Source organism: Molossus molossus, unplaced genomic scaffold, assembly GCF_014108415.1.
Source record: "Molossus molossus isolate mMolMol1 unplaced genomic scaffold, mMolMol1.p scaffold_m16_p_7, whole genome shotgun sequence".
Classification (NCBI taxonomy): domain Eukaryota; kingdom Metazoa; phylum Chordata; class Mammalia; order Chiroptera; family Molossidae; genus Molossus; species Molossus molossus.
The window spans coordinates 84,333,254-84,358,022 of NW_023425401.1; the positions used below are offsets into that span (position 1 = coordinate 84,333,254).

At 36.7% G+C, this 24,769-nt stretch overlaps 1 protein-coding gene across 1 annotated transcript in view; it reads left to right on the forward strand.

Annotated features, from left to right (window-relative positions):
- CPED1 (cadherin like and PC-esterase domain containing 1) overlaps positions 1 to 24,769 on the forward strand; it is a 311,055-nt gene that overhangs the window by 99,246 nt on the left and 187,040 nt on the right. Inside the window, exons 6-7 of the mRNA XM_036247475.1 lie at positions 11,961 to 12,093; positions 13,351 to 13,519. Coding sequence (XP_036103368.1) covers positions 11,961 to 12,093; positions 13,351 to 13,519 — 302 coding nt within the window. The remainder of the gene's footprint in view (positions 1 to 11,960; positions 12,094 to 13,350; positions 13,520 to 24,769) is intronic.

Here is a 24,769-nt window from a genome sequence, read left to right on the forward strand (position 1 = left end):
TGAGTGTCAGCCTGCAGACCAAAGGGTTGCAGGTTCGATTCCTGGTCCAGGGTTGCAGGTTTGACACCTGGTCCTGGTTAGGGTCGTGCAAGAGGCAACCAATCAATGTGTCTCTCTCACATCAATGTTTCTTTCCCTCTCTCCCTCTCTCCTTTCTACTCTATTTAAAAATCAGAAAAAAATATCCTTGGGTGAGGATTAACAAAACAAAACAAAAAAACAAACAACATCAATTCCTGTTATTCAAACAACATGACAAAGACTTGGTTCCTACATAGGCATGTATCATTCTTTCTTTAGAGGGAATAGGAGGAAGGAAACCCATACTTGGATATTTTGTTATTGTTACCCAATATTCCCTCCTCACTTTTTTCTGTTAATCCTCACCCAAGGATATTCTTCCATTCATTTTTAGATAGAATAGAAGGGAGGGAGGGGGAGAGAGAAACATCAATGTGAGAGAGAGACATTGATTGGTTGCCTCCCACATGACTCTGACTGGAGCCATAGATCAAACTTGCAACCCAGATATGTGTCCTTGATGAATCAAACCCAGGACCTTTCGGCCCACCGCTTTAACCGCAAATCAGCCAGGGCATAATCCAAGCTTTTTAATTCAGCTTCCATTGGCTAGGTCTACAGAGTGAAATTATAGCAGAGACTTGAAGCAGTTAACTCACCACTTTGGACACCTGAGTGATGCCAGAGCTCACAGGATTTTTTTTTTTTATCCTCATTTTTCCATTTTTTGTTCAGGTAGAGTGGGAGGGAGAGAGAGGAACAGAGAGAGAGAGAGAAACATCGATGTGAAAGGAACACATCAAGTGGCTGCCACCCGCACGACTGACCAGAGCCGGGGACAAATTGCAACCGAGGTACGTGCCCTTAGCGGGAACCGAACCCGGGTCTCTCAGGACCGCAGGCCGATGCTTTAACTGCTGAGCCAAACCAGCCAGGGCGAGAGCTCACAGGATTTTTAAAGCAATGACTACACAGCCCTAATTATTTGAAATGACTGGGATATTATCGGATGCCACAAAATTATTCTAAGACATTTTATGCATTTGGTAAGAAATAGCAAGATATAAATGACTTGTTATCCATCATCCACCTATTTTAAGGCATTTAAGTAGCAGTTTAGAACTGGAAGTTCAGTCAGGGACATGCAAACAAATGGCGTTAATGAGATGATGTACTGGTTGTCAAAACTCTATAGCTGAGTTACAATATGTTAAATCTATGAAAAATAATCCATGTATATGGTATCTTGGCAGTACAGAAAATGAGAGAAGTATGAAGAAGTATGCAGAAAATATGCAGAATATTCTTGTGGAAAATGGTCATTTGAATTTAATGTCCTGGCCTAAATTCTACCTAGAGAAGAGTTACATTAACTCAAAGTTTAAAATCCAGAAAAGAATACAAAATTTTAATCGCCTAATTAACATCTTTAAAGGCCAAGGCTTATTATAGTCCAGCCAGTGTGGCTCAGTGGTTGAGTGTCGACCCATGCACCAAGAGGTTGCTGGTTCAATTCCTGGTCAGGACACATGCCCAGGTTGTGAGCTAAATCCCCAAGTTGGGGGCATGCAGCAGGCAGCCAATCAGTGTTCTCTCTAATCAGTATTTTTCTATCTCCCTCTCACTTCCTCTCTCTTTAAAATCAATAAAGGAGGGGGGGGTTAAAAATTCTACAGAAAGCTTTAAAAAGAAGACCAAGTGTTATTTAGCACTTCAAATATGAAGGCTCCTTCCACTTTGGCTCAATTAATTGTTTAATCTTTTCGTCATTTACAATACATAAAATAGGCCAAATGTACTTGACTAGTACCAACTGTACCTAGTTAAGGTAAAAAAATCTTCTGAGGAACTCTCACCCCTTGTGTCCTCATCTATTAGAGTAGATTCCGTGTTATAATGCCTTTCAGCCAGACCTGCTTCCACAGACTGAAATCATATTGCTGGCCAACTGAAGAAGAAGAACGTGAGGACAAATGCTTCTGTAGACATACACTTGCTCAATGTCTTGATAAAAAATCTCTTCGGCCATAGTCTATATTTCTGACCTATTTCTGATATTTGGATCTCTGTCTCTCATTAGATTTCATTTTGACAGTTGGCTCTAGTCTCTGCACATTCTATACTTTTGTTTCATGCTCAGAGTCAGGTATTATGAAAAATCTTGATACTTTAAATATGTACTTGGTTCATATAATGCATTTATTGGTAAGTAATATTGATATAGAGAAGCAGACTGATAGTAATACTGTGTATGCTTTATTATACCAAAAAGTAGGGTAAAAATTGAAAATTGAGTTGGTCTGTGAAGTTGTCATTAAAGGAGAGATATGCTAATGTATGGCTTTATTTAAAATAAGGGCAATTTCAAAAATAGGGGCAATGACCCTGCTGTTTATGTCTTACATTTAAATTAGGATTGACTGCGATATACTTGAAAAGAATTTCAAATTAATGTTAGAGTTCTGGTAAGTCATTAATTATTCTGATGTAAATTATATCTATAATATTTCATGTTTTACTCCAGAAAATATTCCTGAGAAAAAAGTTTAATTTTAATAAAAAGATTAACTTATTTTCATGGTGGGTGGGCTTAGACAGCTATTCTATTATCATATTTGTTGCACTCTCTATTAATATTTGTTGAAGGTTGTGTTTCAAATTGTTATTAATGATGATCATTAATTTATACTGAATTATGCATCTTTGGTTTTGCTGAAGTAGTCAAGCATTTTTTTCTTTCTTTACCTCTGGAGAAATTTTGCAGAAGAACATCAAAGCAAAATTAAGCTGCCATAAAGTAATAAAACAATCTTTCATTCTATTTGGTCATTTCAGTGAAATCATAGGGGCAAGAAAATTGAAGTAGTAGTCTGGACATAGCTTTTAATACCAAGGAAAATGAGATGAATTCAAGGATCTTACGTTTTCATGGTCAAAACATAGAGCAGTTCATGAGGAAAATTTTTTGTGTAGCACTGCATGACTTTGACAAGTCCACTGAAAAGAACAGAAAGGAGAACATTTATGGCTTTGCGTTTACTGACTGCTCAATAAGCATTTGATTGATTGGTTGGTTAGTTGGTGGAAATTTTATATAATGACTACCCATTCAAAGCACATTGCTATGTCATTGATCTGGTCATTTTTTTATGTCAAACTGTGTCTCCACTTAAGTCAGGACATAGAATTCATCTCATTTTCTATAAAGTAAAGTGAAAGCTATTAGTTTACCCCCAAAAGTACTATATTGAAGTACTATGCTGTTTGTATTTGTGGTTTGATGTACCCTTATAGGGTAAAAGCATATGAAAGATAGTCTCTCAAACTATAGAGAATAAACTATTGGTGTCAAAGCCACATAGGTAATAGTATCATAATGGCAGATCTTGAGTAAGGAATTCTGAATTTTGAGTTTCCTGGCATAAGGCTAGAATTTAATAATGCCTTTAAGCATTTGGTGTATCCATTCTCTCAAAGATGCTCTGGCCAATGCTACTTGTATAAAATGAAAGTAAAAACTTATTAAGGAATTGATGTGCTTGGAGTATATAGATCCAAATTGTATCATTTAAGTTAAAGTGTAGGTCTGAAATAGTCCAGGGAGTTTTGTCTATGTGTCATAAACCTGTTGACTAAGACCTAGTTCTGTTTAAATTTGTGTTGGTTGTTTGCAAAGAAGTCTTTCCCTGAACAAAACAAAGAGGAACCAACATAAGTATTGCACTAACTGGGTCAGTCCCAGGCTTGGTTCATCAATAGAAACTTAACTCTAATACAGAGCTCCTTTAAATAAGTTAAACACACTGGGAAATAAACAGCTTTTCTGGGATACTGCACTGCAAAATTGTAGTCACTAAAAACAGGGTGTTTTTGCAGCCACTTGTAGTAAAGATGCTGTGTTTTATTTTGGTCTACATAACATTTGTGCTTATTCCACATACTTCCTGCTTTATTAATAAGAGACTAATGTCAAATGTCAGATGTTTAAGAATCACATAAAAAGAGTGTTTAATAGATTAACCTTTATTTGATATACTCTGCACTGATAAGAACCCCTTAGTGTTGAAAAAAATTCAAAAGGAGTAATGTTTTAGTTACACTTTGAAGTTTCTAAAGTTGTAAGCAGGTTTTCTAGGTTATAGAAAAGAATTATACTGAAAACAACCACTACTAGTTTTCATTTAACATTTTTTAGTGTTCAGTAGGTTGCAAGTGCTATGCAAAGCACTTTAAAGGAAATTTCATGTTTTGTTCTGTCAGAATCCATATGACAGATTCTTCTTGTTACTATTGTTATCATTATCCCCATTTTGTAGGTAAAGATACTGTACTCAAGGAATTAGTTCATGATCACATCTATGAATAGAAAGTTATTAATAAACAGGAGTTAAAATGTAAAAAATAAATGTGATTTTAGATACTATTTGTAAAATATTTTTGTGGAAAAAATTTATTAGCAACTATATGACAATGTGCTGGGCCAATTAGAGCATGTGTCTTCATTGACCTCACCCATGCCTCCTCAGACCCAGGTTCAGTCTGCTTGGTCCAGCCTCCGGCACAGCTTCCCCTGGCTGGCTGCTGGTGACCTCTACCACGGATTCATGAGGGTTCCAGGGGCTTTTGCTGATTTGGGGCCTCTCGGCTTAGATCATTCATCTCAGGGTCCATCTCTGCCTCCTTGCTGGGCTGCCTCCGTGTCATTGCAGTGCCCTGATATGGCTGGAGTGTATCATGCCAGTCTAACAAGCACCACATTGAAGTGGAGAGTGAAAACCAGTCCTTGCCCATGTTATACTCATTTCCCAGGTTGTGAACTACAAGGTACACACACAACTCGAGTAAAATTGCTCAGCACTCGGCTTGCTTATTCTTTTCATGGCAGCCCCCTTTTCTATGACCACTGCACAAATCTCTTGTTATTTGGGTCAGAGGAAGGAGAAGGCTGGCACCAAAACTCATTGTTTTCCCCTCCAAAGTCTGGACCTTCCCCTGGAAAGCTGTCTTGCTCCAACCGCATCAGCAGGGCTCCCTTGTCCCTTCACTTCTGGCAGGAGATAAGAGCTCAGATGGAGAGGACTTTGGGATATTTATTCCCTGGCCTGGAAGTGCCTGTGTTCCTCTACCTGTGCTCCTCTACCTGTAACCATCGCTTCTGCTGGGTGTCTTCTCCCGCAGCTATGCTTTTGCCTACTTCTGTAATTGTCCCCCTCCTGGACCAGGGGTGGTAAGAGCTTCTATTTGTCAGCCAGGAGGAATTTGACTACTGTTTGTCCTTATCTCTTCCCTTGTGTTTGTTTGTTTACAGTCCCTGCTTTAATAGTCTCTTGTTAAGTCTCTTCAGTTACTCCTTTGATTCTGGCATTCATCCATTTTTTCCCAAGTCTCCTACAGAGAGTTATTTCCTGGCTATGGTTTCAGTTTACACATATATTAATTTATATTTGCTATACATGTAAATTTTGAGGAGATATTTGCATAGCTTTTATGCCTGCAGGCTAAAGACTAAGACTTGTAAATGTCCTCAGGCAAGAAAAACAATACATTCATAAGTAGTACTTATTTATACTCCTAATCTCAAAACTAATTGTTAATAATTAATTAAGGCCTTTAGCTTCACTAGAAGTTTTAAAATAAGAAAATACTGGCTAAGTTTAGCTTCTTTATACTAAATACAATATTCAAATATTTGTGAAGTATAGTTATATTTTTACTCTTTCTTTTGTATTAATTATTAGCTATGGGGCAAAATAGTAAATCAAATACAATATAAATTTGGCAGATAACCATTGTAGTGCTTAGTCTTTGCTTATGATGTATATAATTATATGTCACATAGAAGGGAATAATAAACAACAAAATAAATATTTTAATACATGGAAATACCATTTTGTTTTAACTGTACATTGGCTTAACCCCCCAAAACTAGGTTATTGCTAGAACAAATATTTACTGAGCACTTGTTTCGTATAAGCATTGTTTTTAGAGATGTGGGGCATTCAGAAAATTAATGGGGAATCACATTCTGGATTCTAGAAGACTCCTTGGCAAGGTCACATGCCCATTAAGCATTGGTTGTTAAGAATCAAACTGAAACCCACGTCTCACGGTTCTGGCTTAATCTTCTTTTTCATAAAACTGCACCATAGTCAGCGGTGCTCATTCAGTGCTTGGCCAACCAGATATTGGAAGGCACAATAAAAGCAGCCTTCATACATCCCTAACAAATTGTTTACTTTTATTCTGGATAAGTGGTAAAGTTATAGGCTTCAAAGCTCTTTAAAATAAGCAAAGACGAGTCAATAAGTAAAAGTTCATATAATATTTTACATCTGTATTTGCTATCCCTTCAGTCTTCGTAGTATGGGGTAGGAGAATTCTAAAGACACATGCTAGGCCCTCTATATTTAATTACTTTCTGAGAATTTTTAATAAACCTGTCTTAATAAATTACAAGTCTATTTGAAGACTGTTTGTATCATAGAACCTTATCTTCCAAATTCCTCCCAAAGCCAAATCCTAGTTTGGTATTGTTTATAAATTTCTAGGTTCTATGTGTGTGCCCAAGGAAGAGGGGGAGTAGAATATTAAGACATTTGTGAACAATGACAGTTTCACTTCTTTCCAATTTGGATCTTTTTTATTTTTGTCTTCATGTCTGATTGCTGAGGCTAAGACTTCCAGTATTATGTTAAAAAAGAATGGTGAAAGTGGGCATCCCTGTCTTGTTCCTGTTCTTAGGGGAAATACTTTTAGTTCTAGCCCATTGGGTATGATGTTGGCTGTAGATTTGTCACATTTGGCCTTTATTATGTTGAGGTATGTATGATCTTTCTATTGTTTTTGGAATTAGTGTCTTTCTCTGGTTTTAAAATTAGAATTATGCTGGCCTCATAAAACAAGTTTGGAAGTCTTTCTTCTTCTTGAATTTTTTTGATAATTTGAGGAGAATGGGTATTAGTTCTTCTATGAATGTTCGGTAAAAGTCTCCTGTGAAGCCATCTGGGCTTGGGCTTTTGTTTGCTGGGAGAGTCTTGATTACCTCTTCAATTTCCTTAGTTATTATTTGTCTGCTCAAGTTTTCTATCTCTTCCCAGTTCAGTTTTGGGAGACTGTGTTTTTAGAAATTTGTCCACTTTGCTTAGATTGTCCAATTTATTGCCGTATAATTGTTCATAGTATTTGTTAATGATCCTTTGTATGTCTGTGGTGTTGGTTGTTACTTCTCCTCTTTCATTTCTGATTTTGTGGATTTGGGTCCTCTCTCTGTTTCTTGGTGAGTCTAGCTAAGGGTTCATCAATCTTGTTTATATTTTCAAAGAACCAGCTCTTTGTTTCATCGATCCTTTGAATTGTGTTTTTTTTTTTTGTTGTTTTTTTTTTGGTCTATGTCATTTATTTCTGCACTGATTTTTACTATTTTTTTTTTCCTTCTATTTTCTCTGGGGTTTTTGTTTGTTTGTTTGTTTGCTTTCCAGCTCTTTAAATTGTGAGGTTAGATAATCTATTAAAAATGTTTCTTGTTTCTTGAGGTAGGCTTGTAGTGCTATGAACTTCCCTCTCAGGACTGTTTTTGCTGCTTCCCATAGATTTTGTGTTGTGTGTTCATTTTCATTGGTTTCCAGGAAGTTTTTAATTTCCTCCTTGATCTCCTAGGTTACTGATTCATTGTTTAATAACATGCCATTTAGCCTCCATGTGTTGAAATGTCTTTGCATAGTCTTGTTGAATTTGATTTCTAGTTTCATGCCATTGTGATCTGAGAAGATGCTTGATATAATTTCAATCTTTTTGAACTTGTAGAGACTTAGTATGTGTCCTAACATATGGTCTATCTTTGAGAATGTCCCATGTGCACTTGAGAGGAATGTGAATTCTGTAGTTTTAGAGTGTAATTTTCTGTAGAAACCTATTAAATCTATTAGCTCTAGTGCATCATGTAGAGTCTGTGTTTCCTTGTTAATTTTGTGTCTAGAGGATCTATTTAGTAATGTCAGTGAGGTGTTGAAGTCCCCTGCTGTGATTGTATTGCTGTTGATTTCTTCTTTGAAGTCCTCCAGAAGATTAAAATATATTTTGGTGCTCCTATATTGGGTGCATATGTTTACCAAGGTTATATCTTCCTGTTGGATAGATACTTTCAATATTATGTAGTGGCCTTCTTTGTCTCTAGTTATCGCCTTCATTTTGAAATCTATTTCATCAAATATGAATATTGCTACCCAAGCTTTTTGTTTGGAGGCTATTAGTCTCAGTTACTTGATGAGCCTGGGGTTGTAGCCCTCAGCTGAATGAAAAACTTCTTCAGGTGTTCAGCGTGAGAGGATTTCCAGAGGGTGGGGCAGATGCTGGTTGTTAATGAGACTCAATTTGCATTTCTCTGGCCCAGCTTTGTAGAGTTAAATCTCTGAGGGAGGGGCTGCTGCTTCTCCCCATAACTCTGAGCAAGATGGCCACCATCCTGTGTGGCTGTGACTCAGCAACAATTCTGAGTGCCCTCCAAATCCAGGGTGTCCCCACACAGTTCCAGAACAGTCCACCCTCCCTCTTCCAAAACCCAAGTTGAGTGGCTGTAGCTAACTTAGTGCTCTGTCCCGGCTCTCTGGACTGTGGAACTGGCTTGGGATTTTAACCCTGAGGGAGCTGCTCACAGCTAAAACAGTTCTGTCCGTGGGCATCCAACCTGCCTTCTCAGGCCACTGCAGACCTACCAGGCTTGACTGTGTCCTTTTTTCCTGTCCCTGGTTATATGGGTTCTCTCCAGCTGCTTTTCTGTTGCTTTTTCCCAATGATTTGTCTTTATTTTAGTTGTAATTCAAGTTTGGTCCTGGGAGATGGTCTGTGTAACTTCCATTCACTCTGCTGCCATTTTGGAAACATCTACTTTTTTTTTAATGAAACATTTTTAGTGTTGGCTGTAATCAAGGGAAATGGGAATGCTTTTAAATGTCAGGGGATATGTAATTACAGATTTTCATTTGTTTGTTTAGAATCATTGAAAATAACCTCTAAACCTGGAATAATATAATGGAAAGTCTAATATATATATATATATATATATATATATATATATATATATGTATATATATATATATATGTATATATCACAAAGGGTAAACTTACTTTAATCAATATTCAGTTCCATTGTTCAACCACAGTTTCATTGGCTAATGTGGAAATCTGACATATTCCTTGCAATTCCTATATTGGATTTCGTCGATTACATGGCATATGCTCCTTCATTTGAACGAAACCAAAAGAGGGACATAAAATTATTTACTCTTTTGACATATTTGCTGACTAGTTCCTCAAAATTATTGAGCTTCTACCTTGGTGAAACACTTAATATGTCTAGTTCCTTCAAGGTCAGCTCTGCCCAAGGTCAGGGCCTCAAATCAGTGCTTTGCTTCTTGGCAGCAAAAGTAAAGGGAAATCAGAGTAAATTACACTGTTCTCTTATTATACAAAGAAGGCTATAAATTAGTGTTTCAGGAGAGACAAAATTTTTCCTAGTAATAAATTTTAAAAAAATGTCTATTTAGCGGAAAAAGAACATGTATTTTCTTTCTGCAAATTTAATCTACAAAATTAAGTCTAGTGAAAAAAATACACTTATTTTCTTACTAAAAATCTAAAGGAATATATAGACACTGCAACTCTTTTTAAGTCTGATTCTTAAGAAAGAAATTATCTTAATGACTCTTCATTTGTTTCCTCCAGAAAAAAGCAGTTTGAATATTTTTTATTAAGATGTGTTAGAAAGTCATTAATAGGGCAGCCTTATAAATAGTCTATCTTTTTTTGAGAAAGATCACACTGTGCTAAATAATGAGATATGGGAATACATTGAACAGCTTGACTTCTGCTGACTTTTACTTAAGAATGTGAGTGTTTTAAATTAGACTATGTTAGAATTGATGAAATGTGTACAGGGGTGGGAGGGATAGTTTAAAAGCTATATTCCATTTTGAGAACTAGCACTGTGGCCTGGCAATAAGGAAACAACTCTTATATGCTGTTGAAAATAGTGGCAATTGGGGCAACCTTTTTGGATACCAATTTAGTAATGTCTGTCAAATTTACAGTGCATTTACTCATTGACCTGGCAATTCTGTATGCAGATTAGAATTGCTTCCAGATAAACTTGTTTAAAAAAATTTTTTTTTCTTTATTGATTTTAGAGAGAGAGGAAGGGAGAGGGGAGAGAAAGATAAAATCATTAATGAGAGAGAACATAGATTCACTGCCTCCTGTATGCCTCCCACTGGGGATTTGGCCCACAACATGGGCATGTGCCCTGAGTGGGAATTGAACCGGTGACCTTTTGGTGCATGGGTCGATACTCAACCACTAAGCCACACCAGCCAGGTGCCTCTAGATAAACTTGTAAAAGTACACCAAAATAGATGTGTAAGAGCATTCATTGTAGTATGTTTGAAATAGTACAAGAAAAATATTACAAAAATAATCTAAATACACAACAAAAAAGGTAATGGTTACAATAAATATATATTCATTTAACGAAACCCTCTAGGACAGCAGTTCTCAACCTGTGGGTTGTGACCCCTTTGGGGGTCGAACAACCCTTTCACAAGGGTCGCCTAAGACCATCGGAAAACACATATTTCCGGTGGTCTTAGGAACTGAGACATCGCTGTTCTATCTGTCTCCAGGCAGGTCTACCCACATGCATATCTGCCCACATACAACATGAGGAACTGTATTAAAGGGTCATAGAATTAGAAGGTTGAGAACCACTGCTCTAAGCCAATAAGAAGTATAAGGTAATTCTGTATAGGCTGATATGGAAAGGACTCCTGGGTGGATTAGTTGGTGAATAGCCAGATATAGACCATTATATCTCTTTTGGATAACTTAAAAAGCAGAAATATAGATTCTCCTTAACTTCAGATGGACTTACTTCCTGATAAACCCATTGTAAACTGAATATATGTTTAATACATCTAATCTACTGACCACCGTAGCTTAGCCTACAGTTGAGCAAAATCATCTAACACTGTAGAGTGTCAGTTGTTTAGAGGACAGTGATGGTGAGGCTGACTTGGAGCTGCAGGTTGCTGCCACTGTTCAGCATCACAAGAAAGTATTGCATGTACCACATATCTGTAGCCGGGGAAAAGATCAACATTCACAATTTGAGGTATGTTTTCTACTGAATATGTATTGCTTTCACACCATCATAATTTTGAAAAATTGTAAGTTGAGGACCATCTATATCTACATACATAGATTTAGGTAGATATATTGATATTTATTTCAATTTATATATTGAAGAATGATGTGTATCTTACAGATTTTCTGCTTATCTAGATGGTAAAGTGAATAATGGAAGCTTTGACTTTGGCTTAAAGGGGAGAAGTCCTATTTGGGGATGAATTGCTGGGTGCTTTTTCTTTCCATTTGATAGCTTTCTTTACAATTTGATTTTAAAAAGTATGTGTATCTATTTTAAAAAAAATCAATAAGAGTGTTCTGAAGTAAGTTACTATTGTTGGTCTTTACTTTTATATAATGCAAAAACCCAATAAGTAATATTTTACAAAATAATAAAGCACTGTTGTTAGGTCACAAAGCATGGCAAACTCTTACATGCCAAGGATTGTATTGTCAGGAAGTCAACTCAAGTTGTCCATGTAATATTCTCTTCACAAACAAAGTCGGCTCCTGCAGGTACCTTCGCATACTGAGAGTGCATCTCTTAGCTGTGTGGAAGACAGGTCTGCTTAGGGCAGGACAGTTGGAGACAGCATGTCTGTCTCCCCTTTGAGCATGAACATTTGACATCTGTTATTCCAGTTATTTTCCTAGTCTGTGGTAGAACATACTACAAAACAAAAGTAGTTGAACACAGCAAACTCGATTTTGGAAGCAATTCCAAAAGAAAACAATAGAATGTCTTTTGTTCTGAATCTTTGCAGAACTGCAGCTTCTGGTGAACCCCTCTGTGTGTTTGGACCAGAGCACACAATTCAAGCTGAGTACTTGGAGTCACCTTTCAAAAACAGTGAAGCCACATATGTGGAAACCATGGACCTGGAGACGTGAACAGCTGTAAGCTAATCATTTGAATTGTTACAACCAACGTGCATTTCAGAAGACAGCTTAGAGGAGAAAAGCATCGAACAAATCTAGGGGGTTTTCCATGTTTAATTATTAGGTCTGTTATTTAAATTTTTGGCTCTTTTTAATAAAGAATACCATCATTGACTTTCTTCTAGACTAATTCAAACCTCTCCTGCCATAGAATAAACATTTGGATAAATAGGACTCTTTTATAGGAAGTTACATTAATGTAAATTGAATTTAAAAGCTTGAAAATGTGAAACTATAAAATTTTAACTTCCATTTTATATTCAAATGACATTGCCTTAGTCTATGAGTATGACTGAATGACATTTTTTCCTAGTTATTATTATTTTTTATAGTTCTCAGGATCTAAGAAAGCAACTCGGGGTACCACATTATTCATGTTACCTCTAGGTAAATGATTTCTAAAGTAGATAAATTAAGAGATTGTAATGATCTTATCCAAGACAGAAAATAATTTCCCTTATCTACTTTTATAATTATTAAGTAGTATTTCCACAATCAATAGTATTCATTGAAAAATCATATGCATCTATTGCTTAGACATTTTGAATATAGAAACATAGTAGAGAAAAAAATAGTTATACATTTTGATACCATTTATGATGATAGCATAGTTGTTTCATCATAAAAATTAAACCAGTGTTATTTTTTTCTTTGTAGACTAAAGTGTTTTCCTAATGTTTCATCTCTTAAATTAACTCCTAGTTATTTGTGGTGAGGGCATTAAGTAGAAATAGTGGGTAAAGGATTTTGATAGAATTGTGGTGCCCTGTCCACTATTGAGAAATGTAACCTCTTTTCTTGTTGAGGGGTAGATGGAGTAAAGGTGGTCAAGGCCAGAGCCAGGCAATGTCAGGTGTTTCACTGTTTCCTAAGCTATAATTTCTATCATTTTTATTATGATGGTTCCATATGTGAGTAATTTGAAGTTTTTAAATCTTTAAAACTTATTTTAGGTACTATTTTTATACCTTTCTTTAAAAAAATATTTTGATTAAATCTGCCTGAGTGGGGAACTCTCAGTAATTTGATCCCTTTTCTCCATACCTGTATACCTTCTGGTAGTGATGCTAATAAATAGCAAAAATGTTTAAGAAAATCCATACACTGAACACTGGGGTCCAACAGAGCATAGATGAAGTTTAAAAAGCTTTGCGATAATTTACAAATTACTTAGCCTACATTGTGGGACATTAACTGAGTTGTTTTATTTTTTAGGGATCAAACAACAGCCCTTGCTCCACATGAGACCATCTTTAGAGCCAAAGATCTATCTGTGATTCTGAAAGCATATGTGTTGGTGACATCCCTAACCCCTTTGCGTGCATTCATTCATTCAACTGGCATGGTTTGGGATCCACCAAAGAAAAAACGCTTCACTGTCAAGGTAAAATTTCCATCGAAGCTATTTCACACAAAGTATTCTGAGGAGAAGTGACGTGAGTTGGGCTGACTTTTTGTAAATATTATGATTATCAAATCCCATTGAACAAAAATTGCAGCATTGTATTGCTGCAAGCAGAGTTTTTCATTTAATAGGTGTAGGTACAAAAATGATCTTGAAGCAGCTTAATTCACTAGGGAGTACAAAGGCTACATCTTTTTTTTTTTTCCAATTCATCATTTTCGTTCAGTTTTTTGACCTATTACAAAGCCAGTTCTCAGATGTATTCTATTTTTCTTGACTGTCCACTATTCAAGAAAAATAGAGTCAATGCAACAAATAAAAATATAATAATATTGCCCTGATGGCTTTGCTTCATTCTCAGGAAGCAAAATGCCCATTTCTTTACAACAGTAAATATGGGCTATCCGCTGAGTGAAAAACAAACCTCTCAAGTGTTCCTGATGTATCATAAAGGATGATGAGAAAGTTCTCAGAAAAGAAGTTAATAGTAACCCCAAGAAGTTTAGCTATAAAAGGTAACTCAAGCCCTGGCTGGTTTGGCTCAGTGGTTGGAGCATCGGCCTGTGGACCAGAGAGTCCCTGGCTTGGTTCCTGCCAGAGGCACGTGCTAAAAAAAAAGAGGTAACTCAGCTTAATTCAGTGGGAAAAGTGGTCTAGTGACAACAATTTTTTTTTTATCCTCACCCAAGGACATTTTTCCATTCTTTGTTCAGGTACAGTGGGAGGGAGAGAGAGGAAGAGAGAGAGAGAGAGAGAAACATCAAGGTGAAAGGGACACATCGAGTGGCAGTCACCCCCACGACCAACCAGGGCGGGGGACAAACTGCAACCGAGGTACACACCCTTAGCGGGAACTGAACCTGGGTCTCTCTGGACAGCAGGCCGATGCTCGAACCGCTGAGCCAAACTGGCCAGAGCAAGTGACAACAAATTTGATAAATTTTAAGGCGTTACTGATTCTACAGAAATAATTGTTCAGAGGACAGATACGAGTTGATTTCTCTGGTCAGAATTTCATCCCCTAAACTCTTAGGAAGAAAGGCCCATCAAATTTGGGTTTGAGAGAAAATAGGGTGGAGAAGTGACTGTGATCTTGCACATCACATCACCTCCTCACCTGAGCAGGTGAACTTATGCCCTTAACAGGGAAGGAGAAGGCAGTGAGTGTCCTAGCGGACATGGGTGAGAGGCAGGAGGAAGACAAAAATTCTTTCCTCCAGCCTGTCTTCTTAAAGAAGCCCTGGCAGCCTGGCTGGTGTGGCTCAGTGGTTGAGCATCGACCCATGTATCAAGAGATTGTCAGTTCGATTCCTGGTCAGGGCATATGACCAGGTTGTGGGCCCTGTCCTCAGTGGGGGGCATGCAAGAGGTAGCCAATCAATGTTCTCGCTCATTGATGTTTCTATCTCTCTCTCCTTCCCTCTCTCTCTAAAAATCAATAAAGAAAAAATATTTAAAAAAAAAAAGTCCTGGCAGCCACCCTTCCCACTGCCATCACTAGCTGGACCAGCTCAAACCAGCTTATTTCACCTATGCTTTTTCACCATCTTGATAAAAAGCCTAAAGTTTCTAGGTGGTCCTCCAACTAGTTTGTTATATTTTTTTCTTTCTTTTTTTGTTTAAATACTGCTTCCCCAACCACAGTCACAATGACTGGTAGCAATGATACACATTTTTTGCGATAGTTTTTATGGCTTTTCTAAAGTTAAATCATGAGAAAAGAAAGCTCTCTGTGACTTGATTTTTTAATATTTTCATGCTCTATTCACTGTTTTGTTTTTCATTCACATTTTGTTTTGTCTGCGGGACCAATGGAAGCTGCAGTGTGGTACAGGAAAGTGCTCGGTTCTCAGCATCTTCATCCCCTTTGGGAGTTCTCTTTCCAAGATCTTTCCTGATGACTCAACAGTACTGTTACCTGCTCACAAAGGGAGGTAGTGCAGCTTTCTGGTCAATGTGCCAGAGAATGATTATTCCTTATAAGGTCAAAGTTATACTGAATGCTATAGATGGATTTCAGAAAACAAGGGAATATTTATTTACCCTTCAACTGAAGTATTTATTGCTTCAGCGAAAACAAAAAGATTATGCTTATCTGTTAAATCAATACTGTCCCCCAAAACACCGCTCCCTGTTGATATTTTTAGATATGAAATAATAGACAGAAATGGTTCTCAACGCTAATGTGGAAGACAGGACCAAATCCCGCTTTAAAGACATTCAAATTTTATTAAGCACTGTTCTTAAATTCCGTAAAATATAATATGTGTGTAAGGGTGTGTGTGTACTGAGTCTGAATTCAAAGGCTACGTTACTTAGTTAAATCAGCAGTGATTTATGTACTGTGCAGTGAGGCAAGCCCACTAAGCTGGTTATCTATGGCCGTTTATAGAATATTCTGGCAGCTAAAGGAAGTATGACAGTAATAACAGTTATAACTATGAGCTCACTTATTTCTAATTAGGTCTGCTTCTAGATATTTCATCTGCTAAAGCCTTGGAGAGAGTTGAAAATGTAAGAAAAGCAAATTTGAGAAATAATAGACAGTAGAAATTTGTAAACTAAATTTTTCTAAAATTCCCTTCTATACAATAAAAATAATTTAAAGTTTAAGAGTTAGCTGTTTCCAAAGGATTTAAAATTTAAAAGGGGGGGGGCATGGAAAGAAGAAAATTAACAGCAAATGAAACATTTGTTTGCTCTATCGTTAGATCCAAATATTTTAGATATTCTTTCCACATCATTTTTGTTCTTTACCCAAATCATAGCAAACTATATACACTGATGTGTGTCTTGCTTTTATCACTTAAAATATAACTTAGAAATATTTCCATATTATTTTATTTTTTATTCAATTTATTTAAATAAACAAACAAAGAAAACATATTTTACCCATTTTTTTCTACCCTCCCCCCACACCCACCTCTGGAAACCACCAGTCTGTTTCCTGTTTCTATGAGCTTGTATTTATTTATCTATTTTTAGATTTGGCATATGCTCTCTCATATGGTATTTTTCTTTCTCTGTCCGACTTTTTTTTTTTTTTTTGTAATATGTTTTATTGATTTTTTTTTTTTTTAGAGGGAGAGAGGGAGAGAGAGATAGAAACATCAATCGGCTGCCTCCTGCACTTCCCCTATTGGGGATTTAGTCCACAATCTGGGGAATCAAACTGAGACTTCTCAGTCCATGGGATGATGTTCAATCCACTGAGCCACGCAGGCTGGGCTCTGTCTGACATATTTCACTTAGCATAATGCCCTTGAGATTCAGCCATGTTTTGTGCAAATATATATATATCACAGTTTCTTTATCTGATCATTAACTGATGGGCATTTAGGTTATTTCCATATCTTGACTATTGTAAATAATGCTGCAATGAACATAGAGTACATGTAACTTTTCACAGTAGTGTGTTGTTTTCTTCAGACAAATTACCCAGAAGTGTAATTGCTGGATCATATGGTAACTCTATTTTTAATTTTTGGAGGACCCTCCATACTGTTTTCCACAGTGGCTGTACCAATTTACCTTCCCACCAACAGCGTACAAGGGTTCCCTTTTTGCCACATTCTCACCAGCACTTATTTCTTATCTTTTTTATAATGGCCATTCTAACAGGTGTGAACTGATATCTATCTCCTTGTGATTTTGATTTGCATTTCCCAAAGATTAATGATGTAGAACATCTTCTCTGTACCATTTCATGGACAGCCATTTTTTTTTGCTGCTAAGACAATGTCATTTTCTTGGAAAATATAAGTGATATAAAAATATATTTAAGTGATATTTTATTTAAAAATTCTTCCTCTATAAAGTTCTCAATTCAATTAGTAAACACTTCAGTTGTATCTAGTAATAACAAATCTTCCATAACAATTCTATCTATAGCTTTTGGTCAAATGCATCCATGACTATCTTTATATACAAGATCACATAGATTAATTGCAAATAATGTCATGAATTAGCCCTGGCCAGTTTGGTTCAGTTGTTAGAGCTACAGCCTGCAGATCAAAGGGTCAGAGGTTCGATTCCTGGGTTGCACCTGGGTTGCAGGCTGGATTCCTGGCCCCGGTCAGGGCAGGTGTGGAAGGCAACCAATCAATGTTTCTCTCTGTCTCTCTGTCTCTTCCTGCTCCCTTTTCACTCTATCTAAAAATCAATAGAAAAATATTCTCAAGTGAGGGTTAACAAAAAAAAGAAATGTCATAAATCATAAATTAAAATTTGACTCTTTGAGAAAATAGTTGCAAATTATCTTATCATCCATTGTAAAGTTATCTAGAAGAGAGGAAACTTTCTTATCTGTAACCAGTTTTTCACATCTGAAGATTCTTTATTTATTTATTTATTTTTTATGCTTTTTTTTTTTTTTTTTGTACAGACAGAGTGGGAGGAGGAGAGAGAGAGAGAGAGAGAGAGCGAGAGAGAGAGAGAGAGAGAGAGAGAGAGAGAAACATCGATGTGAAAGGGACACATCGAGTGGCCGCCACCCGCACGACCAACCAGGGCTGGGGACAAACTGCAACCGAGGTGCGTGCCCTTAGCGGGAACCAAACCCGGGTCTCTCGGGACCGCAGGCGGACGCTCTAACCGCTGAGCCAAACCGGCCAGGGCTCACATCTGAAGATTCTTTATACCCATGATCATAGCTGACTGCTTTGATGAAAATGTATTGCTGGAGTGATTTGTGACTTCTGGCATGAAGATCTATGAAAAGCCCTATTTAATCTGGTTGAGATATAAATGAATTAATTGCTTGATCAATTATTCCAAAGGGAAAGATGTTAATTTATTGATATTCCTTAAATGTAATCAATGCTCAATAAATATCTCTTGGATTAAATTCAATCGAAAATCATTTTTTAAAAAATTAACTGTGTTAAGAACTTGCCCAAGTCTTTATTCTTCTTCTCTTTGAAAAATTTACCTTTATTGTTGAAAGTATTACAGATGTCCTTCCTTCCCATCCCACCTGACCCCCATACCGCACCCCCCACCTTTACCACACTGTTGTTGGAATCCATTGGTTGTGCTTATAGGCATATAAATTCTTTGGTTTCTCTCTCTCTATCCCTCACCCCTTCCCTCTGAGATCCTTCAGTCTGTTCCCTACTTCCATGTTTGTGGATCTATTTTGTTCATCAGCTAATTTTATTTATTATATCCCACAAAGAAGTGAGATCATGTGATACTTGTATTTCTATGACTGACTTATTTCACTTAGCTTAATGCTGTTCAGGTCCCTCCATGTCATCTCAAAGATTAAGAGATCTTTCTTTCTTATAGCTGCATAGTATTCCATTGTGTAAATGTACCACAGTTTTTTTTATCCACTCATCTACTGATGGACACTGAGGCTGTTTCCAGACCTTAACTGTTGAAAATAATGTTGCTATGAACATAGGGGTGCATATATTCTTTTTGACTGGTGATTCAGACTTATTAGGATATATACTTAGAAGTGGGATCATTGAGTCAAATAGTTCCGTTTTTAATTTCTGAGGAAATACCATATTGTTTTCCATAGTGGCTACACCAGCCTTCAGTCTCAAAAGCAGTGTACTAGAGTCCCCTTTTGTCCACATCCTTGCCAGCACTTGTTTGATGATTTATTGATGGCAACCATTCTGCAGGTGTGAAGTGATACCTCATAGTCATTTTAATTTGCATCTCTCTGATGATTAGTAACGTTGAACATTTTTTTCATTATGTCTTTTGGCCATTTGTATGTCCTCTTTGGAGAAGTGTCTATTCAGGTCCTCTGCCCACTTTTAATTGGATTATTTGTCTTTCTTTTGTTGAGTTGTATGAGTACTTTATATATTTTGTAAATTAATATATTTTCTGATGTATCGTTGCCAAATATGTTCTCCCATACAGTGGGCTTCCTTTTCGTTTTGATGCTGGTTTCTTTTGCTGTGCAGAAGTGTTTAAGTTTGATATAGTCCATTTATTGTTTTTATCCTTTGCTTCTCTTACTCTTGATGATATATTGGTGAAAATTATGTTAAGTGTTATGTCTGAGATTTTGCTGCCTACATTTTCTTCTAGAATTTGTATGGTTTTCACGAGTGACATTTAACTCTTTTATCCATTTTGAATTTATTCTTGTGTATGGTGTAAGTTGAGGGTCTAGTTTTATTGTTTTGCATCTACCTGTCCATTTTTCCCAATACCATTTATTGAACAGACTCTCTTTCCTCCATTGTATGCTCTTGCCACTTTTGTCAAACATTAATTGAATATAATGTCTTGGGTAGATTTCTAGGCTCTCTCTTCTGTTCCTTTGATCTATATGCCTGTTTTTGTGCCAGCACCAGGTCTTTTGATTACAATGGCTTTGTAGTATAACCCGATATCCAGTATTGTGATACCTCCAAATTTTTTCTTCTTTTTCAAGATTTCGGTGGCTATTTGGGGTCATTTTCAGTTGTTATATAATCTTTAGAGTATTTGTTCTAGATCTGTAAAATATACCATTGGTATTTTAATAAGGATTGCACTGAATCTATAAAATGCTTTGGGTAGTATGCACTTTTTAATGATATCGATTTTTCCAATCCATGAACTTGGTCTATGCTTCCACTTTTTTATATCTTCCTCTATTTCTTTTTTCAGTGTCCTGTAGTTTTCTGAGAACAGGTCTTTTACCTTCTTGGTTAAGTTTATTCCTAGGTATCTTAATTTAAAAATAATTATTTTCTTTATTGATTTTAGAGAGAAAGGAAGGGAGAGGGAGAGAGATAGAAACATCAATAAGAGAGAACATCGATTGGCTGCCTCCTGCATGCCCCCCAGTGGGGATTTGGCCGACAACCTGGGCATGTGCCCTGACTGGGAATCCAACCAGTGACCTCCTGGTGCATGGGTCGATGCTAAACCAGTGAGCCATGCTGGCCTGGTGGTATCTTAATGTTTTTTGTTTCAGTGGTAAATGGAATTTTTAGTTTCTTTTTCTGAGTATTCATTATTGGTATATAAAAATGCCATCAATTTCTTGATGTTAATTTTGTATTCTACTACTTTGCCAAATTTACTTATTAAATCTAATAGTTTTTTGGTGGAATCTTTAGGGTTTTCTATGTACAATATCATGTCATCTGTGAATGATAGTTTCACTTCCTCCATTCCAATTAAGATGCTTTTTATTTTTTCTTCATGTATGATCGCTGTGGCTAAAACTTCCAGTACTATGTTGAACAAGAGTGGTGAAAGTGGACATTCCTGTCTTGTACCTGTTTGTAATAGAAATTCTTTTAGTTTTTTCCATTGACTATGATGTTGGCTGTTGGTTTTTCATGTATGACCTTTATTATGTTGGTGTATGATCCTTCAGTTCCCACTTTGCTGAGAGTTTTCATAGTTGCTCTATTTTGTCAAATGCTTTTTCAACATCTATTGATATAATCATATGATTTTTATCTTTCATTTTGTTTATGTTGTGTATCACATTTATTGACTTGAGACAATTGTACCAGCTTTGCATCCCTGGAATAAATCCCATTTGGTCATGGTGAGTAATTTTTTTAATATATTGCTGGATCCAATTTGCTAATATTTTGTTGAGGATTTTGGCATCTATGTTCATCAGGGATGTTGGTTTGTAGTTTTCTTTCTTTGTAGTGACTTTATCTAGTTTTGGAATTAGGATTGTCCTAGCCTCATCAAAAGAGCTTAGAATTCTTTCTTCCTTTTGAATTTTTTGGAATAGTTCAAGGAGAATGGGTGCTAGTTTTTCTTTGACTATTTGGCAAAATTCCTTTGTGAAGCCATCCAGACCAGGGATTTTGTTCACTGGTAATTTATTGATTAGTGCTTCAATTTCATTAGTTGTTGTTGGTCTGTTCCTGGTTGAGTTTTGGAAGACTGACTCCAGAAATTTGTTCATTTTGCCTTGGTTGTCCAATTTGTTGGCATATACTTGTTCATATTATTATTTTTTTATAATCCTTTATATTTCTGTGGTGTCAGTTGTTACTTCACCTCTTTTTTTTTTCTGATTATTACTGGGATCCACTCTCTTTGTTTCTTGGTGAGTCTGGCTAAAGGTTGATCAATCCTTTTTATCTTTTCAAAGAACCAGCTCTTGGTTTCATTGTTCTTTTGTATTGTTTTTTAGTCTCTATATCATTCATTTCCACTCTGATCTTTATTACTTTTTTCTTCTACTTATTCTAGATTTCCTTTTTGTTCTCTTTCTAATTTTTAAGTTGTAGGGTTAGATAGTTTATTAAAAATTTTTCTTGTTTCTTGAGGTAGGCCTCTAATGCTATGAACTTCCCTCTCAGGACTGCTTTTGCTGTGTCCCATACATTTTGTGTTATTGTGTGTTCATTTTTATTAGTTTCCAGGAAGGTTTTTATTTCTTCCTCGATCTCATTGCTAACCCATTTATTATTTAATAACATGGTATTTAGCTTCTGTGTGTTTGAATGTTTTTGAGTGTTTTTATTGTCATTGATTTCTAGTTTCATGCCATTGTGATTAGAGAAGATGCTTGATATGATTTCAATATTCTTGAAGGTGTAGAGACTCAGTTTGTGTCCTAACATGTAGTCTCTCTTTGAGAATGTCCTGTGTTCACTTGAGAAGAATGTGTATTCTGCAGTTTTGGGGTGTAATTCTCTGTAAATATCTATTAAATCCATCTGATCTAGTGCATCATTTATAGTCTCTTTACTTGTTAATTCTTTATTCTTTGTCTAAAAGATATATCCAGAGATGTTAGTAGGGTGTTAAAGTCCCCTACTATGACTGCATTGCTATTGATCTCTCCCTTAAAGTCCATCAAGAGGTTTTTTATATACTTTGGTGCTCCTGTAGTGAGTACATATATGTTAACAAGAGTTATATCCTCTTTCTGGACTGATCCTTTTAGTATTATGTAATGCCCTTCTTTGTTTCTTATCATGGCCTTTCTTCTGAAGTCTATTTGTCAGATATGAGTATTGCCACCCCAGCCTTTTTTTAATATCCATTTGTATGGAATATATTTTTTTCCATCTCATTACTTTCAGTCTATGTACATCTTTTATTCTGTGTAGTTCATTTACATTTAAGGTTATTATTGATAGGTACTTATTTACTGACTTTTTTTTTCTTTAAAACTATGTTCCTCTCTCTTGTTTCTTCTTCTTTTTAAAGCACTCCCTTTAACATTTTCTGCAGTGCTGATCTGGTGGTAATGTACTCCTTTAGCCTTTTTTTGTCTGGGAAGCTTTTTATTTTATCTTCAATTTGTTCTTATTTATTAATTTTTTTGTTAATCCTCACCTGAGGATATTTTTTTCATTTATTTTTTGATTGAATAAAAGAGAAGGAAGGAGGGAGAGAGAGGGGGAAACATAGATGTAAGAGAGACACATCAATTGGTTGCCTCCCGCATGACCCGAGCCAGGTCTGGGGATCAAACTTGCAACCCAGGTACATGCCCTTGACTGGGAATCAAACCCATGACCCTTTGGTTCATGGGCCGATACTCAGCTTCTGAGACAAATCAGACAGGGCTCACATTCAGTTTTAAATGGTAGCCTTGCTGGATAGAGTAGCTTTCAGTTCAGGTCCTTGCTTTTCATTACTTTGAATACTTCATGCCCTGGCCTGAAGTGTTTCTGTTGAGAAACCTGCTGACATTCTGATGGGTACTCCCTTGTAGGTCACTTTTGTCTCTCTCTTGCTGACTTTAAGATACTTTCTTTGTCTTCAATGTTTATCATTTTGATTATGATGTGTTTTGGAATGGGTTTCTTTGGGTTCATCTTGATTGGAACTCTGTGTTTCCTGAACTTGTGTGTCTTTTTCCTTGACCAGGTTAGGGAATTTTTCTGTCATTATTTCTTTAAACAGGTTCTGTATTTCTTGCTCACTTTCTTCTTCTTCTGGTACCCCTATGATGTGGATATTGTTACATTTTATATTTTCCCAAAATTTCCTTAAACTATCATCCTTCTTTTTGATTCTCTTTTCATTTTGCTGCTCTATATGTGTGCTTTTTTCTACCTTGTCTTCCAAATCACTGATTTGGTGTTTTGGGGTTTTATCTCCAACCAACTTGGTCTCCTCTTCTGCCAAAAGCACTGTCACCTTTGATGCTAGATGTTACGTGGGCTGCTGTTTTCTGCTCTGTTGCTCCAGACTGGGGTTTCCTAGCCTGGGATCTGGGCCCTGATCAGTCTCTCAATGAAAACTCCCTGCCCCAGGCAACAGATTTCTCCTCTCTCAGCCTGCCACCCATGGAAGTAGGCCAGACCCTCTACAAACTCTCCCCCTTCTATTAGACTCTAGGTGGGGTTTGTCCTTCTTTTTTATGTTTTCTCTTCAATTGGACCTCAGTTGGTAATTCCAAGTGAATATCCCAAATTTTGTTTTATTTTCAGTCTGACCCTACTGGTCTGCCTATATAATCTCCATCTTCTAGACCTCCAGGTTTAATTATTTGAGGAAACACCATATTATTTTCCACAGTGGCTGCACCAGTCCGCATTCCCCCCAGCAGTGTCCTAGAGTCCCCTTTTCTCCACACCCTCACCAGCACTTGTTGTTTGATCATTTGTTGATGGCAGCCATTCTGGCAGGTGTGAGGTGATATCTCCGAGTCGTTTTATTTGCATTTCTCTGTTGTTTAGTGATGTTGACCATTTTTTCATGTTTTTTGGTCATTTGCATGTCCTATTTAGAGAAGTGTCTATTCAGGTTCCCTGCCCGTTTTTTGTTGTTGTTAATCCTCACCCAAGGATATTTTTCTATTGATTTTTAGACAATGTGGGAAAAGAGAGAAAACATCAATGTGAGAGAGACACATGGATTGGTTGCCTCCAGCAAACCCCAACCAGGGCTGGGAATCAAACCTGCAACCCTGGTACGTGCTCTTGACTGGGAATTGAACCCATGACCCTTCAGTCCGCAGGCTGACACTCTAACCTCTGAGCCAAACTGGCCAGGGCATGTGTCCATTTTTAAATTGGATTGTTTATCTTCCTTTTGTTGAGTTATATAAGTACTTTATGTATTTTGGAAACCAAGTCTATTTAATCCCTAATTCAGCCCCTATATTTCACAGTGATCTTCCAGTGTCTTTTCAGTAAATGTATTAGACAGATGTCATAATGTGAATGTCTTGGCAGGGCCACTGTGACTGAAAGGGGAAAACATGAGACATTGCAGCCTTTCCTCAAGTTGGTATCTGTGAGAATCATCTCCATTGGAAATTAAGTTAAAGCAAGCTCC